A 16841-nucleotide genomic window follows, 5' to 3' on the forward strand; every position below is an offset into this window, starting at 1 on the left:
TCCTCCTTCCCTTAATCTTTCCTACTCCTACTGCCTCCTCCTAAAACATATACTTTTCCTCCTTGGTCACCTCTGATCCATTTACAATCTCTGGGTTTTCTTGTTCCTCCTCCACCTCGCTGCTTCTCTTTGTCTTTAACACCCTCACCCCTCCTTCCCTACTGGAATTTCTCCCATCGTCATCCTTACTGCTGACTTCTACTCCACCTACACCTCTTTCAGTCCTTCCAAGCTTCTCTCAACCTCCTCCTCTCCTGATCCTATTACTGTCTCCAACATCCTCCATGCCACTGTGTAACTCTGTCGTCCACCTCATGAATCCAACGTTTCACTCCCACGCCTCCCTGGTCTCCACTGCTTTTTTATGCCTTAGTGGGGTAGCTGCCATGATTAATAATTGTTGAAATTGATTCGGCTGGGCAGGCCCAGGGAGAGGGCCAAGTGACTGGTCCTCCTCTCTGAGACTCACGTTCCCCGGCTGGACTGAGCTGGTGGGCTGCTATGTCAGCATCTCCACAGTGGTTATTTCAAAATGAGCTGCGGTCCTGGCCGTGGTTACTGAAAGGCTGCAGTTACTGCACCTCCTCGTTAGCCTTGAGAAGTAAACGATGCACTTCATTGCTGATGTGGGCATTCGCGAATGCCAACTTTCTGAGTCCACATGGGCATGTGTTCTTCACAGGTCTCGCTGAACATCTCAGTCGAAACGAGTTGGTCGTCTGTACATCCTGTAGTCCACAGACAGCCATGTAAGCAAAGGGTGCGGGGGGTTTCTCTGAGGCTGGAATGCCTAATTTGTTATCTTTGTTACAGTTACGGTTCTTCTATCCAGTGACCACAGTATCTATTCTTCCACGAGTGGGTGCTTTTTGCATGGTGTAAGGGGCTTTCACTCTCACAGCGTTTCTCTAGGTGGCTGAGAGAGTACGGCAAAGGTGCCTGCGGCATCCTCCATGCACCTCCTCCAGGGCCTATATCACGAAGCTGCTGGTGGTTCCCATCCCCCATGGTCTCCTCAATACCATTCTATAGGCATAAAGATAAGACTTCATTGCACCGGCTCAGGAGACTTTTCTCTCTTTTTCACAGATCTATGGGCGCTGTGTGCATCCTTTTTCCCAATATAGTGTATTATGTCAACTTATTAGCATGTATGTTACCTCTAGCATGTTTTCATGGGGATCCTCCTTATGCCATGTGTATTCACCACTCTACTAGGTGCACAAGAATGCTGGCTCATGTTATCTGTGTCTGTTCTCTCTCACAAGTGGCCACACATGTTAACTTACACTCTGGTTTTCTTACCTCTTTCACATGTTCCTAGGGGTCCTCTTCAGCATCGAGGTCACATCTACCTTCTTTGCTGTGCGGAATTACTGGCGAGGCTTCTTCGCAGCGACCTTCAGTGCTTTCATCTTCCGTGTGTTGGCCGTGTGGAACCGCGATGAAGGTACAGTTTTATGCATGCTTTCTTCTCATAGGACATCTGTCACGTATACGGTGGCTACTTCCACATCCGCAGGGCATGCTCTTTGTGGCGGATTTTCCTACTGATCCAAACTTCATCTGTATTGTGCATTAATAGTCCTCGGGCTTCAGAAGCCCTTCGTCAGGGTTTCTACCTGCCTGCAGACAGTTGGAGTTTCCTCTCTGCTGCTCGGAGAGGCTTCAGGGTGGCGAATAAACTAAGGCAAATACTTATGCTTTCTCTTTGCCTGCTTCCTGGTAGATCCTACGCTCCTACTGACCACCAACCCACCATCCTCTAGAAAATCGTGCTTATGTTGCTTAGGTTTTCCCTGGAGCCGAAACAGGTGTGGTGTTGGGAAGTCTCCATGTGGAAAGATCGCTCAATCATGGCACTGTGAGCAGACCTGCGGGATTGTCCAGTATGTGGGTCAGCCTGTTGTGTGCGCTCATAAACCGGACATACAGAGCCATCAAATTTCCCCTTGCCATCCGTGAGAAGGCCTTCCAATACAGTATTTTTCTTTTTGAATACTGTGGCTACGCTTTTCATTTCCATTTTTAAATTTAGGAAAACTCCAGTCCAAAACAGGGCTGGATGGCATCACAAATGCCAAGGGGAACATTCAGACGGCTTGGTAAATCGACAGGCACTAGGACATATCATTGGCAGACCCCTTTACCATGGAGAATTGTGTATGTAGCTAGAAAATGCATACAATCCTTTCCAGCGCTTTCCTGCTGCATGCATGACATTTATGATTGGGGTGGAGGTAGAGTCAGAGGACAGCTGAAGGAGATGAGTTGCATGGTTAGGGTGGAGATAGAGTTTTGAGGACAGCTGAAGGTGTAGAGGAGGAGCCAAGTACCCCCACTCCACCTCCCCCGCCTACATTACCTGAAACGTATGAACCAAAGTATGTGATGTATACTGAACAGTTAAACCAGCAAAGAGAAGAGCGTGGACTCTGTGCAATGCCTATAAGAGTACCTATACCTAAGAGAATATGGTAGGTAAAGTACCAATTTAGGAAACCATATCTGCATCCAAGACAATATGATGGCCATTTGAACGAGATTCCTGAATAAGCAAAGAAACTAAATGACAAAGATGAATGGTGGCATCATATAAAGTTGAATCGACACCTATATAAAAGATAACCAGACCAGAGAGGCAGACGATTTATAAAGAACAAAGAAGTACTGAGGATAAGTGACATCTTGGGATCAAGATGACAAGATTTATGCCACAAATCTGATGAAGATATTTCGATAGTTTAAACATATACACATGCAATGAAACGCAAGCAGCAAAGCAATCATGAAGCTAGCCACATGCTTTTAAATAGATCAGACCGCGGCAAGCGCCAACATATACATATATACCTCAATAGATGCATATGAACAAATAAAGCATGTATGTTTCTGCTACGTATATAAGCAATACCGAACAAACAAGGCCTCAATCAGTGTCGCAGTTGAGAAAAGCAATTGAATTAAACAGAATAAAAGCTCAGCTAAGGAGTTGACTGAGCCAAGAAAGCCAAGGTCTTATCAAGCTGGGGTTGGTTGACATTGGATACAATTAACTTGAAAGAACAGAGGCTCCTGTTCAGAAAGGTCAAGCAAAAACAAAAGACGTCGGAGGACTATTGAGAATGAAATCACATACACGAAAAGGCTAAATTTCATGGTGTCCAGTCATGTGATAGAGGGAAGTTGGATGAGTGAGAGGATCACACCTACGCAAGGAAGCCGGAAAGTGCCCATACTCATTAAGAATTCACGGAGAACAGCACAAACTCAAGGCCTACTTCAAAGTACTATTTGACACCGGATCATTGAGGTGATGATGGATGATATTTTAATTGGTGGGAAGCTAGTATGAAGACGAGCTTATCTGCACCTGGTTGTTCAGTCTGCGTGCTGCTAACGTAGGTAGGAAAACTACTGACTAGGGTCAGAGCCAACCAATTGTAGGGTACCACGTAGTTGGGGGTCCTATAGTATGTTTAGCCAATGGGACGTCCTACATTTAGTGACGTTCATAGTGGCCATTTTGAAGGGAGGGCTCAGTCGCCCCACCTGATGTTGACTATCCAATTACCTCTTTCTGTTACTCTATACAGATATAGAACCTATGCTTAGTTACTCTCTTAGACCCAATCCCGCTTCCCAATAGGTTTTAGTAGTTTGCCACGTAGGGTGACGTTGGTAATGACGCAGGTCAGCACGTCAGTGATGACCACTCTTGGGTACAAAAGCCCAGCTTTTTTATGAAGTAGAGTCAGAGCATGACGGGACCCCTATTTTAAGATGGAAACCCCTCCCACATCTACGTGAAGCAGATCGGAAAGCGGCGGTGATCCTGAGTGTCCGAAGATGAAAAACATGCAAACGGTGAGTGAATAGACCAAAGAGTGAGGCAAAGGGATGCATGCATAGTGAATAACGAAGAGTAATGAAGGGAGGTGGATAAAATATAACACAAGAGTGTGGGCCTCATTACACGGATGGCGGTAAGGATTTACCGGTATCGGTAAATCCTTACCGCCTTACTACGAGGTCCCTTTGCGGGTTGGGGGATTTAACGCCTGCTTTTTGCAGGCGTTAAAAACCAACCCGCAAAGGGACCCAGGGAGCTAATTACGGTAGCGCAATTTGCGGTACCGTAATTAGCGCCTTCCCCATTCCCATTGAGCCCTATGGGCCAAAAATGGGAATGGGGAAGGGCAATGGTGGAAGGGGGAATTACCGCCCCGCCAACCTTGGAATGGGGCGGTTATTCCCCTTTCTGCCAAGGCGGTGCCGGTATTTTACCGGCATGAACCATGGCGCTAGTGCCATGGTTCTCCGCCATCCATGTAATGAGGCCCTAAGAGTGTAATATATATATGTATATGGGAAATAAGATATTGACAAGAGTGGCCGAGCAATATATGAGGAAGAATAGTCGTGAGTGTGGCCACGCTATGAGGATACGCCCTGTTCCTAGGCTTTAAAGAGTGCTAGCAGAAGCTTTAATTCAGAGCCCCTTATGCGGCACATATAGAAGATGAAATTGGTTAAAGAACATTTTAAAGGAATTAGCCTTCCAAATCGGAGCAGATTGTAGAGGGTACAACAAGTCTTAAGGAAAAGACTGTGCGTAGTATATGGGGCTGATCTAGTTTGTCTGTTTTATGTGGTTGAAAGAGGTGTGATGACGTCAGAGTTGAAAGAAGAAAATGTTATGTTGTTATGTAGAGAAGAAGTGTAAAGTTGTGACGCGAAGATTGATAGTTTAAAGATTAAACTTTGATGGTTGTTGTTTAGCAAGATTAAAGTAAAAAATTGTATTGTGACAGGATTGGAGCTTGCAACGATTGGTGCTCGCTCATAAGTGCATTTTTGAAAAAGACGTGAATTTGAAACTGTGATTAAAGCATAAGCAAGGGTTAGCAAAAAGAAAAGTGGAGGTTAAGAATGGAAGAAGTTACTCCATTAGTGAACCTCTGCAAACAGCTACCGAAACATGCACTTAAACTTAAACAATACAGTGCAGATAGGGTTAAAGGAACCGCAGACAAAATGTTTATGCCATGGCCACAAGGAGGGTCATTATCGAGAGCAGTTTTGCAGCACATGACAACATATTTGCCTGCTGGGTACACAGGAAAAAAGTTAGAAAAGCACCTAGCGTGTCTAGAACTTTGGAAAATGTATGAACATGAGAAGGAGGAGGAGCCTCCTTTAGCTTGGATACTCAATATATGTAAATAGGGGGCGAAGAGCCTTCTGCTCCGCCAGCCCGTTTGAAATAAAAGACGAAACTAAGAGTGACAAAGGGTTATACCCATTAAGGTAATTTAAAGCAGCAACGGGATATAGCAATCCATCACCATTATATCAAGATGAGCAAGCTAACAAACAAAAGAGAGCAGAAGAGCAAAGAAAATGTGACAAAGGAAAGAGAACAGCTGATGAACAGGAAAGGATAGGAAGGAAAAGAATAGAAGATGAGGAACAGGAAAGGATATGAGAGAAAAGAATACAGAAACGAAAGGATGAAGAAATGCAAAGGGCACAAAGGGCACATGAATGAAGGGATGTGAAAAAGAAAGAGGAAGATGGAGTGAGAGAAGAAGCGAGAAAGCGCAGAGAAGTCCATGATGACATGAAACGCAAATGAAGGCAGAGAGCATGCAATCTTGAGTATTTGGAAAGGGAAGTATGAAATACCAATCCACGGATAGCATGGGAAGATATAGAGGAATTCTTTCCCAAAACTGAGTCATTACCAGACCCCTCTAGAGTAAATCTAGAAGACGAGTTTGACTCGCGGAGTATTGGGGAAACAAATGATAAAGTTTACCACGAAATGCAAACCCAGAAAGAATCACAGGGGAAGGGAAAAAATGATTGTCCCGAGAGCACTTAGTTGTATGACATGGAGGAAGCCTCCTGTAGTGCAAGACACAAGAAGCTGTCTCTAGACAGACTTACATTAAATAGAGATGATGATCAGAGACGTCGCATGAGTTGGGCACAAGAAGTATCAGACAAAGAAAAAGAACACTTCCCAAGGGAAGAGATAAGTAATATCTGTCATCCAGAGGGATATTTGTCTTTGGATAAAGAATTAAGATGGTCAGAGTTAAAAATAACGTTGCCTAAGGCACCAGTGCCACTGACAGTCAGACCGACATAAAGGGCAACCCCATGGTCAGAGGGGGGAGTCCCCGCCTTATGTAAGCAGTTAAAATCATTGCCAGGTAGACGGCGACGTGGGAATATTACCCCGGTGGTAGATGGATAAATGATGAGAGATGAGACTGAGTTTGGAGCGTCACAGTTCCCATTGTTAGAAAAGGGAGGGGCCAGGCCGCAATATATACCATGTCCCCAGATGGATAGAGAAAACTTAAAACGTAAGCTCCCGAATTTAACTTCCGCGCTGGAAAATGGATACATGCGAAAAAATAACCAGAGGGAATATATTATCTATAGGGGATATTAAAGGTCTTCTGATCACCATACTTGGTGAGAGAGCTGATGACGTATGGAGACCGGCAGGCTACCCTGGTGTGACTACAGTCAACACTGCACATGATGGAGCGTCGTTTAATAACTGTAGAACAGCAATTTGGAAAGCGCTTTGAGTGCTATATCCGGACATGTCCGATAAAGGGAGCTATAATGACAAGAAAAATGAAAGATGGAGAGGATCCATTGCTTTACATTCAAAGTTTTCAAGACGCTTGAACACTTGAAACTCGCAAGGCTTGGGGGAAGTCTATACCTGTACTTTACCATATATTATGCCAAGGGCTGCCAGAGCAGGTACAGAAGCAGCTCAAGAAATTAGTGGGTATAGAAGCCAAACCGTGGTCGGAAATTCAGTTAACTATTGCACATTATTGCAGACTTGTGCAGGAAAAGAATTGCAAAATGGATGATACACGAAAAGGTGAGGAAGCAAAATTAGTTTAGAAAACACTGTCCAAGTACTCCATTGAAGGGGCAATGTTAACTAGCGTAGGCGGATCAAATTCCCAGCAGGCAGTAAACATGCCACAGACAAATAACCAAAGACAGTTTGATCAGACAAACAATGGATATGCTCCACGAGGAAGGGGATATCGAGGTAGAGGTTGACAAAGTAATCAAGTGAAGTGGCAGAATAATCGGGGAGGATTTCAGAATGTGCAACAAGGGTTTCAGAATACATGATTATGGCATTCGCAGGGCAAATGGCACCTAGACCGATACCGCTGGAACCCGAAGTGTTCCATTATGGGATACGTATTCCGTTAACATGGCTGCCAGGCCTATTAGGCAGGACCATGAGAATACCAGATGAGTTTTTATTCAGGCCTCAGATACCCATGGACGAAGAGGAAGGGCACTTTTTTCCCTTAGACATAGAAGCAGCTGTAGTCCGAGGAAATATGGCTTTGCTTCATGCAACTGATGATAAAGGTAGACGATGGAGCACAATAATTGCCATTGAGGAAGGCTGCAGAGTGACTGACGTCACTGATGAGGAATTGTTTGGAGATGATCTATCTGACGATTTTGTAATATTTGAAATGTGCATTACTTATTGGGTAAAGGCAATTAAGAGAGAAGTTCCGCAGAGAATGATGATAGCAAAGAAGTGTTCTGAATATTTTGATGAAGATATGGAAAAAGTGCCAGTTTCATTATGGACCACTGGTCCCTATGACGTAGGCTTACTGAAAGGGGTTGGGGAAGTGAAGATTAAATTGAAACCAGGAGCAATTTTACCTCGAGCACGGCAATATCCCATGTCTCGAGAGGCAGATGAAGGCATTTTCAAGTCGATTTCCGCCATGATGGAGTAAGGTATCTTAGTGACGTGAGAGTCATCATGAAATACGTCAGTTTATCCTATCAAGAAATCTAAGGGGGGAGTCTTGGAGACTAATACAAGACCTTCGCCCAATAAACCAAATTGTAGAGGCCGCGTTCCCTTTGGTCCCGAACCAGTCCACAATTCTATGTAATATACCTGTCGATGCACAATATTTCATGGTGATTGACTTGAAAAATGTGTTTTTCTCAATCCCACTGCACAAGGACTCACAAGATTTGACATTTACTTTTAGACAAGTGCGATTAAAAAGCACAAGGCTGCCCCAGATGTACTGTGAGTCCCCATCAATTTTCAACAGAGTCCTCCAGATGGACTTGAACAATATTGCTTTAGAAAGCGTTGTGCTGCAATACGTAGATGATATTTTAGTTTGCAGCACTACAGAGGAAGAGTGCAGACGCAATTCTGTTCAGCTGATGCTTATACTTGCTGACAAAGCATATAAGGTTAACAAGTAAAAGTTACAATATTGTCAACAAGAAGTGTTGTACATAGGCCAATTGATTTCACATGAGGGAAAGAAGGTCAATCCTGAAAGAACAGAGGCCATTTTAAAAACAGCCAAGCCACACACGATAAAACAAATGCAGAGTTTTCTAGGATTATGCAATTATGTCAGGGCATGGGTCTTTGACTACAGCTCGTATACAAGGCATCTCTTACAGGCCTTGAGGAAAGCACAGGCAACGCAAGAACAAATCGTGTGGACTGAGGAAATGGAAGAAGGATTTGATGAATTGAAAAAAGCAATTTGCACAGCCCCAGTTCAAGGGATCCCCAATTATGCAGAGGAATTATTTTTACTCTCGCATACAGATGGTACTTTTATGACAGCAGTACTCACACAGTGACCCACATTGGGGTACAAGCCCCTTGCATATTACAGTGGAATTTTGGACCTAGTAATGAGAGGTCACTTTCCAAGCGAACAAAGTTTGGCAGCCGCTGCGTTTGCCATAGAGAAGGCTAGAAGCATAGTGATGGGATGTCCTATGACGTTATTTGTTGAACACGCACTATTTGCTAATCTGGAAAAACCGAAAGGCACGCTGACTTCTCAAAGGGCTTCTGCCTATGAGGTAGTGATATCAAATCCAGCGATTAAAGTAGTTCGATTTAAAGTTGTGAACCCAGCTATGTTTATAGCTAAGACAATCACAGAAGGAGAACCTATACACGATTGTGCGAACTATGAAGAGTTCTGTGATGAGCTCCCTAGAATAAAGGCGAATGCACTCGCAGGGGGAGAGATTGTTTTCATTGATGTGTCCTCAAGGATCGATCAAAATGATGGGCAAATATATACATGTGCCGCGGTAGTGAAACATTTGGCAAATGGAGAAATTGGAGTGCTCGTGAGTACTCGATTGCCATCTCATTATTCAGCGCAAGCTGCAGAATTATTAGCTTTGATACTCGCAGCCGAGAATCACGCAGACCAGGAAGTAACAGTGTACAGCAACTCTGCCTATGTAACATCGATGGTGCACGCAGGATTAGCACACTGGAAAACGAGGGGGCTACCTCCGAGCAGACGGCATGCCAGTGCAGCACGCAGCCTTATTGTACAAGCTCATTAAGGCACTCCAATTCACAGTGGGCATAGCAGTCGTTAAATGCGCAGTTCACATGAAAGGGACAGATTTTATCTTGCGCGGAAATCAAGCAGCAGATGCTGAAGCCAAGCGTGTAGCAAATACAGATACAGGGATGATGAATATAGAAACCATTGATGTGAATGAATGAAAGAATGAATGTGATGACGACTGTGGTTAAAGGATACAATCATATGCCTAAAACACAGATAGTAGAGCTCCAAGGGGAGGCACCGCAAGAGGAAAAAGAATTTCTGGAAGCAAAGAGGGTGTTGTTTAAACCCCTCTGAAGCATTGTGGCGACAAGACAGCACTGCTAAACTGGTGATGCCTATAGCCTTATTAAGAGTGGCTCTGGAACAGCTACACTACCCAATGCATACTACTAGGGAGAATCTTGCTGTAACCATTGCTGAGGATTGGTTCGTACCAAACCCAAGGGAGAATGTTGCAATTTATATGGTAAATTGTATTATTTTCCAACAATTCACAGCTGGGCATACACTGTGCATAGTGAGGGGAGTCATCCCAAGACCTAATGGCCCTTTTCAGCACTTGCATATCAACTGTGTTGACATGATACAAGTATGTAATGGATACAGATACCTACTTGTTGTAGTGTGTCCTTTTTCTAGATGGATAGAGGCGGGTCCATGCACACACCCAGACTCTACCTATGCAGCAAAGTTCTTAGTATGAGAGGTGTTTCCTAGATGGGGAGTGTGCGAGGTAATGAGATCAGATAATGGACCTAATTTTGTTAACACAGTTTTTGAGCAGATAACCTCGTTGCTTGGTATGAAACATATGTTTTCTTTGGCTTATCATCTGCAAGGAAATGGGATCTATGAAAAAGTCAACGCCTTGTTAAAGAAAAGAATAGCCAAGTTGAAGCTTACTTTGAAAAAAGGGTGGTAGCATTGCCTACCACTGGCATTATATGCATTGAGGAACCAACCAGGTTCTGACCACCATCTTACGCTGCATGAAATAATAACGGGAAGGTGAATGAGAACACCCTTAATGGCTCCATCCTGAGTTAGAAGTGATGCTCAGCAAATGTCAGAAATGTTAGGGCTTGAATTCCAAAACTATTTGAACTGTATGACTTCCAGTTTTTCTGTAATTTCAGGACAGTTGCAGAGACGAGGGTGTAAGGCAGTACAGAACACAGAAGGAGATGTTTCAACAACCCAATATGCTCTATTTCAACTTCCTATACTTTACCCAGGAGATACGGTCTTAGTTTGTAACCACACAAGGAAACTGTGGGACGAGCCCCATTTCAACTGTCTTTTTGTCGTTGAGGACATAACACCATCTGCTGTCAAATTGCAGGGTAGGCGTGCTTGGATCTTCCTGGGGGACATCAAAATCTACTCTGGAGAAACCCATCTGCCTGCACCCCAACGCGAAGAAGCAACAATCATCAGGGAAGAACCACAGCACGTGCAGACGAGATCTATGACTACGAAGGACGACGCATAACCTGACAAGTGGAAAGAGAAGAACCCTTTAGTTGGACTGTGACTTGATTTTGGACACTCCCCTTTGAGGTATAAAAAAAGGGGTAACAGGACACATTCGAACACTCTGTGCATCCTAGTTGCAGATTAAAGGAAGAGCTGCATGCTTAAAGGCCACAGTAGCTCATTGACTTTTGGACTGAGGCATGCTTAAGCCTTGATAAGAAATAAGAATATGCCAGATTTGGATCGTGGACACAACAATTGGAAGAGGGTACAGTACTCTGATTCCTTCTACACAGAGTTCTTATTTGGTTATACTCATGGTGTTACCCAGTGATGACCTTTCTAGGCGCGTACTTGCTTATTCCAAGTTGGTGTTATGCTCATATCCTTTGTTGGTGGGGAGAACTTGCCGCATTCCAGATTATATTAAAAATCCTGACAATAAAAAGCTCCTAAGAAGATTGCTCATAATCATCACTGGGGAATTTTTGAATTTGCCTGAGTACAGTGAGGAAAACCCAAATGCCCTTATCAACCGACGCAGCACATAGACTGGTCAGTGTGGTGTTCTTTCGTCTAATTGAAGAATACCCACATCTTTTTGGAAGAAACACGGATGTGATAACCTTCCTGAGAGATCCAAGAAACACTGCAAACTTGAATGTAATCCTGGAGGAATTATTATCCAGATGGCCATCTATTCTGAAAGAAATCACAGAGCGGTCTAGGAACTTTTCTCCGAGGGACAGATCGAGGAAGAAAGTAAAAGGCAAAACTTTTGTTCATGCTGACAGGGAAGCAACATGTCATCTGGACTGAAGCAGATTTGAGGTATCGATTGGGAACTGATAAATGAAGCAGATTTCATAGATGCTCCCAGAGGACATTTTTCTTCACGATAAAGGAACATTTGCATCTCGGCTGGTGAAAAAACTGGTTCCAGAAAGAGAGGAAGTCATTTCTTAAAAGCATCCAGAAAGTGGATAGATCGAGGACGAATGCTGAATGAAGACAACAGCTTCCAGAAACAATCTAACATGCAGAGCTATTAAAGTTTGTTTTTCCTTCCTTAGCATCAAATGATCGAGATGGGGAACTTGAATAGTAACATTGTATTGCCCACTGAGAACAGACGCACACATTGTCCAAGAAGTAGATGCTGCAAACTTATATATCACTGCATCATCTACACATGTATTGTATTCATGCTTATATTGCTTTCACTGATAGTGAGAACTGCATTTTGTATAGGGGCACATGATGCAAGGACTCCTGTATATGTTTCTGACCAAAAAGAAAAAATAAACGTGGAAACTACAAGGCAGCCTAGACCCTACATAGCTATTCCTGTCCCAAGAAAAAATGGGAAGATACCTGAGCTTGAAATGGATGTTGTTAGTAACAAATCACACACATCACTTGGGTCAGAAATTGCTTTTAAACGCCAGAGACAGGGTCGGCAGACCAAGCCAAATTAGGGGTTAGTAAAGGTTGGACCTACACAGACAATATATGCAGACGCACCTGGTCCAGTGACAAGAAGCCGAAGCACAAGTCCCACAGAAAAATCACGTGCATAGATGATAGCAGAATCTATATGGCAGTTTTTACCTGTTGCCAGAAAAAGACAGATGAATAAAGAAAGACTTGCAGAACTTTCATCTATGCATGGAACCCGGATGGATGTACCTGAAAACAAGCCAGCCAGAAGAAGCTATGTTGATGCATTTAGAAAAGTAGTGATAGACAATTACATGAAGAGTTTGAGAACCAAAAAAAACCCCCAAGAAGATAATTATGAATTGAATGATTAACTGGACAGCACAGCACACTTGGGAAATAACATATGGTACCAACACATGAAAAGTTGGAAGAAGATCATCAGAAGAAGAATGCTTTGTATGTGCACTCCTACCATACAGCATGAGGAAGTCAAAGATCTTCATAGCTATTGAAATAGAGGTCCTAACTGCACACTGTATAGTGCACCTAGCCTTCTGTAGTTACAGAGGCCAGTTCATGGGTCGAACAGCTTCTCTCAAATGGGAAACTGAAGGAATAGATCCAAATGAAGAGGACTATGTTCAAGACATAAAGACAAGAAACAATGCTAAGACAAACAACATTGTGATCAGATGAGAAACCTGGAGTAAAAGGAACCGGAATAAGAAGAGAATTGAATAAAAAACTGAAAGTTCCAGGACACTCCACAGAAGACATCTGCAGATGGAAAAACAGAGGACAGATGCAGATTTGAGGAACTGTCCTATCATCAGATGGCTGGGAAGACGGAGTAGTAATCTGCAGAGACTGGGTAATTACAAATGTTGTGTAAACCATTATGGCCAAAACCTGTTAAACTACTGATATGGGTCGAAGATAGAGGAGGTCCCCTGCAGACAATACCGATGGAAAGTTATAAATTATGCTTCAGAAATAATGGTACAAGAAAAATGGGGGAGAATTAGAACTGTGAACGAATCTTCGTTGTACCAGGAATGAGTATTGGAACAGCAGTAATTATGGATCATTATTAGGCTTGTGGATTCAAGGCCTACATAAGACTGCCCAAAGATTTGGGAGGAATCTGCACATTGGTGAATGTCCATGTTCCTGCATTGGTGATTCCTAAAAGTGACCTGAACATTGATAACTTCCTGAAGCAGATGCACATCTGAGGAGGAAGAGATCTGGGGAGCTGATAAAGTAAATAAAGAGAGAGAATTACTTTTCAGCCAAATCAATAGACGTTTTTGACTCTATCCCGTAGGAACATAGACTGTTCAGCCAGACTTCTTCAGTGTTCACATTGATCTTCATGCCAAGGGTCCAGGCTGGAGCAAATACCAAGTGGCTTCAGATCACCAGATGGGAATTGCTGCAGACGATTAATACTACCATCAAAGGATTCAATGCGATTAGCGAAGAATTGAGAGCTGTAAGTTTGATGACCCTCCAGAACAGATATGTTCTAGACATGATTACAGCTATGGATGGAGGAGTTTGTGTCAAGAACAGAGAATCATGTTGCACATTTATACCTTCTCATGATGACGCGAATGGGACATTGACAGAGGCCATAGACATGCGGAGGAAACTCCATGGCCAGATGATAGAAGAGGTTGAAGACGTTGCTGATGACAGCTGGTTTGGATCACTCTTCTCGTGGGTTCCACAGTGGATGGCAGATATGTTCAAATTTCTTGGAGCTTTGTTATTATTAGTGATGCTTGGATTCTGTGTGATCAAGATAATACTCACAATGCAAGAAGACAGCAAATAAAGCCATAGGGATGAAAATTATGATTGATGTTGAACCAGGATGAAAGCCTAAAGATCTAACTGATGAAGAGACTTTGTGAAGGCTAGCATCCATGCACTTGAGGGAACAAAGTTCCTGTATCCAAAGGACCATAATAGGTCTGTGGGAAGATTGATCTATTGCAGTCCAAGTGGACAGTGCATGCTCATGACATGGAACAAAGATGTGCATGTGTTACGCTCACCTGGTCTCTGCGGAGGCGTTGTGGCACGGTTGCAGCCCTCCCTGAACTTGAATCACCCCATTTAGGCCTCTCCCTCAGTAGAAAAGATGTGAGTGGTGGTATGTGGTGATACTGCTCCTGCATGGAGATAAGAGTGTGTGAGTGCGCCAATCTGTGATTGTTGTAACTCTCGAACCTTTCACCCCAAACTACGGTTTCTGTGAGCATATGCCGGCCCATAAAGCTCACCAGTGAATTATGGAAGATAAGCTCTCCATCCTGCTACTTCTTGCAGGGGTGTGTCGAATGGGATCTAGTTCCTTCACTGATCCCGGATAATGATTAGTCCAGTCCAGCTGCGACTATGCTTCTCCTTATGATTGGTAAATCTTTCTTTAGCTCTTGTGATGCTGTTCGTTCTGTTTAATGTCTTTATATGTTGCTCCTATTTATGCCCGCAATAATGTCTCTCTTCTGTTTTCTTCCCTTAGATGGAAATACGTCCTCAATGCAGCTGTGAGACGCGAGACGCGGCCGGATGGAAGATGGATGCTACCGTAATGTTCGACAGCAGGTAAGTGATGGTTTAAGGATAAGCGCAAAGTATGGCGAAGCGCAACATTAAACTGACAGTTTTTTCGATGTCTAACCTTGTCTTCTGTTTGTCCTTGCAGGCGCTGCTGTCGACGATGGAGCGTGTCATGCTGTGGTGCCAAGATGAAGATTTCCGCGTTCAGGAAAGTGTAAAGATTAATACTTGGTTCACCGAAGAGATGTACAGGTAAGAACAGCTTCCCCCATTTGGTAAGTATGCTGGCAGGAAGCAGGATGTCCAGGAAGCAGGACCTTCAATGGTAAGTCTGACCTCAGGCGACGGTGAGCGTTACGCTGCTTGCAAGTGCACAATAATGCGAAGCGTCTGTCTTGAGGATAGGGGCAGCATATATAGCTGAGATCGTGGGCACGCCCATTAGGGCCGGTTTACCGGCCACACCCTGCCACTCCTAGAGAGTGAGCACGTGCAAAGGCAATCCATTAGCAGCCACACCCAAGAATACAGTTGGGGCTGCTTAATGGATGGAATGTTCAAGGTTAATGCATCCTGCTTAATGGATGGAATGTTCAAGGTTAATGCATCTGAAGTGCTATGTCCATAATAAAAGCTTTTTGGTGTTAAATGGATGTTCTTGTTTACTTTTGTTCATGAGCCTGGCACCAAAGGCGCCAGGACAGTGTCCACCCATGTCTCCTGTGCATGCGACCCCTGCATGCCTGTGCCCCTGACTTCATGACCATGACAGCATGTGAAATCAGCTGGATACCTGAAGGGAGTCATAAAAATATGGGCCCCTAAGAGGCATTTCGTCAGACCAGGATGTCTAGGTATAGAAGATGATGTGAGAGTGGTCGATAAATCGCCCTGGGGGGGGGGGTGTAGAGGAGGAGCCAAGTACCCCCACTCCACCTGCCCCACCTACATTATCTGAAATGTATGAACCAAAGTATGTGATGTATACTGAACAATTAAACCAGCAAAGAGAAGAGCGTGGACTCAGTACCCATAAGAGTATATTTATCCTAAGAGAATATGGGAGGTAAAGTACCTATTGAGGAAACCATACCTGCATCCAAGACAATATGATGGCCATTTGAATGAGATTCCTGAAGAAGCAAAGAAACTAAATGACAAAGATGAATGGTGACGTCATATAAAGTTGAATCAACACCTATTTAAAAGATAACCAGACCAGAGAGGCAGACAATTTGTAAAGAACAAAGAAGTACTAAGGATAAGTGACATCTTGGGATCAAGATGGCAAGACTTATGCCCCAAACCTGATGAAGATATTTAGATAGTTTAAACATGTACAGATGCAATGAAATGCAAGCAGCAAAGCAATCATTAAGCTAGCCACATGCTTTTAAATAGATTAGTCTGCAGCAAGCGCCAACATATACATATACCTCAATATATACATATGAACAAATAAAGGATTAATGTTTCTGCTACGTATATAAGCAGTACTGAACAAGCAAGAAGGCCTCATTCAGTGTCGCAGTTGAGAAAAGCAATTGAATTAAACAGAATAAAAGCTCAGCCAAGGAGTTGACTGAGCCAAGAAAGCCAAGGTCTTATCAAACTGGAGTTGACTGATATTGGATAAACTTAACGTGAAAGAACATAGGCTCCTGTTCAGAAAGGTCAAGCAAAAACAAAAGACGTCAGAGGACTATTGAGAATAAAATCAGTCATGTGATAGAGGGAAGTTGGACGCGTGAGAAGATCACCCCTACGCATGGAAGCCGGATAGTACCCATGCTCCTTAAAAATTCTCAGAGAACAGCATAAACTCAAGGCCAACTTCAAAGTGCTAATTGACACTGGACCATTGAAGTGATGATGGATGATATTTTAATTGGTGGGAAGCAGGTATCAAGACGA

At 43.5% G+C, this 16841-nt stretch overlaps 1 protein-coding gene across 3 annotated transcripts in view; it reads left to right on the plus strand.

Annotated features, from left to right (window-relative positions):
* The window catches only part of CLCN2 (chloride voltage-gated channel 2), a 1173779-nt gene that overhangs the window by 716461 nt on the left and 440477 nt on the right, over positions 1-16841 (plus strand). For all 3 annotated transcript variants that reach the window (XM_069618787.1, XM_069618789.1, XM_069618788.1), the window contains exon 8: positions 1325-1450. In XM_069618787.1, the coding sequence (XP_069474888.1) occupies positions 1325-1450 (126 nt within the window). The remainder of the gene's footprint in view (positions 1-1324; positions 1451-16841) is intronic.

Source organism: Ambystoma mexicanum, chromosome 10 (genome assembly GCF_040938575.1).
Source record: "Ambystoma mexicanum isolate Mex_15411 chromosome 10, UKY_AmexF1_1, whole genome shotgun sequence".
Classification (NCBI taxonomy): Eukaryota; Metazoa; Chordata; class Amphibia; order Caudata; family Ambystomatidae; genus Ambystoma; species Ambystoma mexicanum.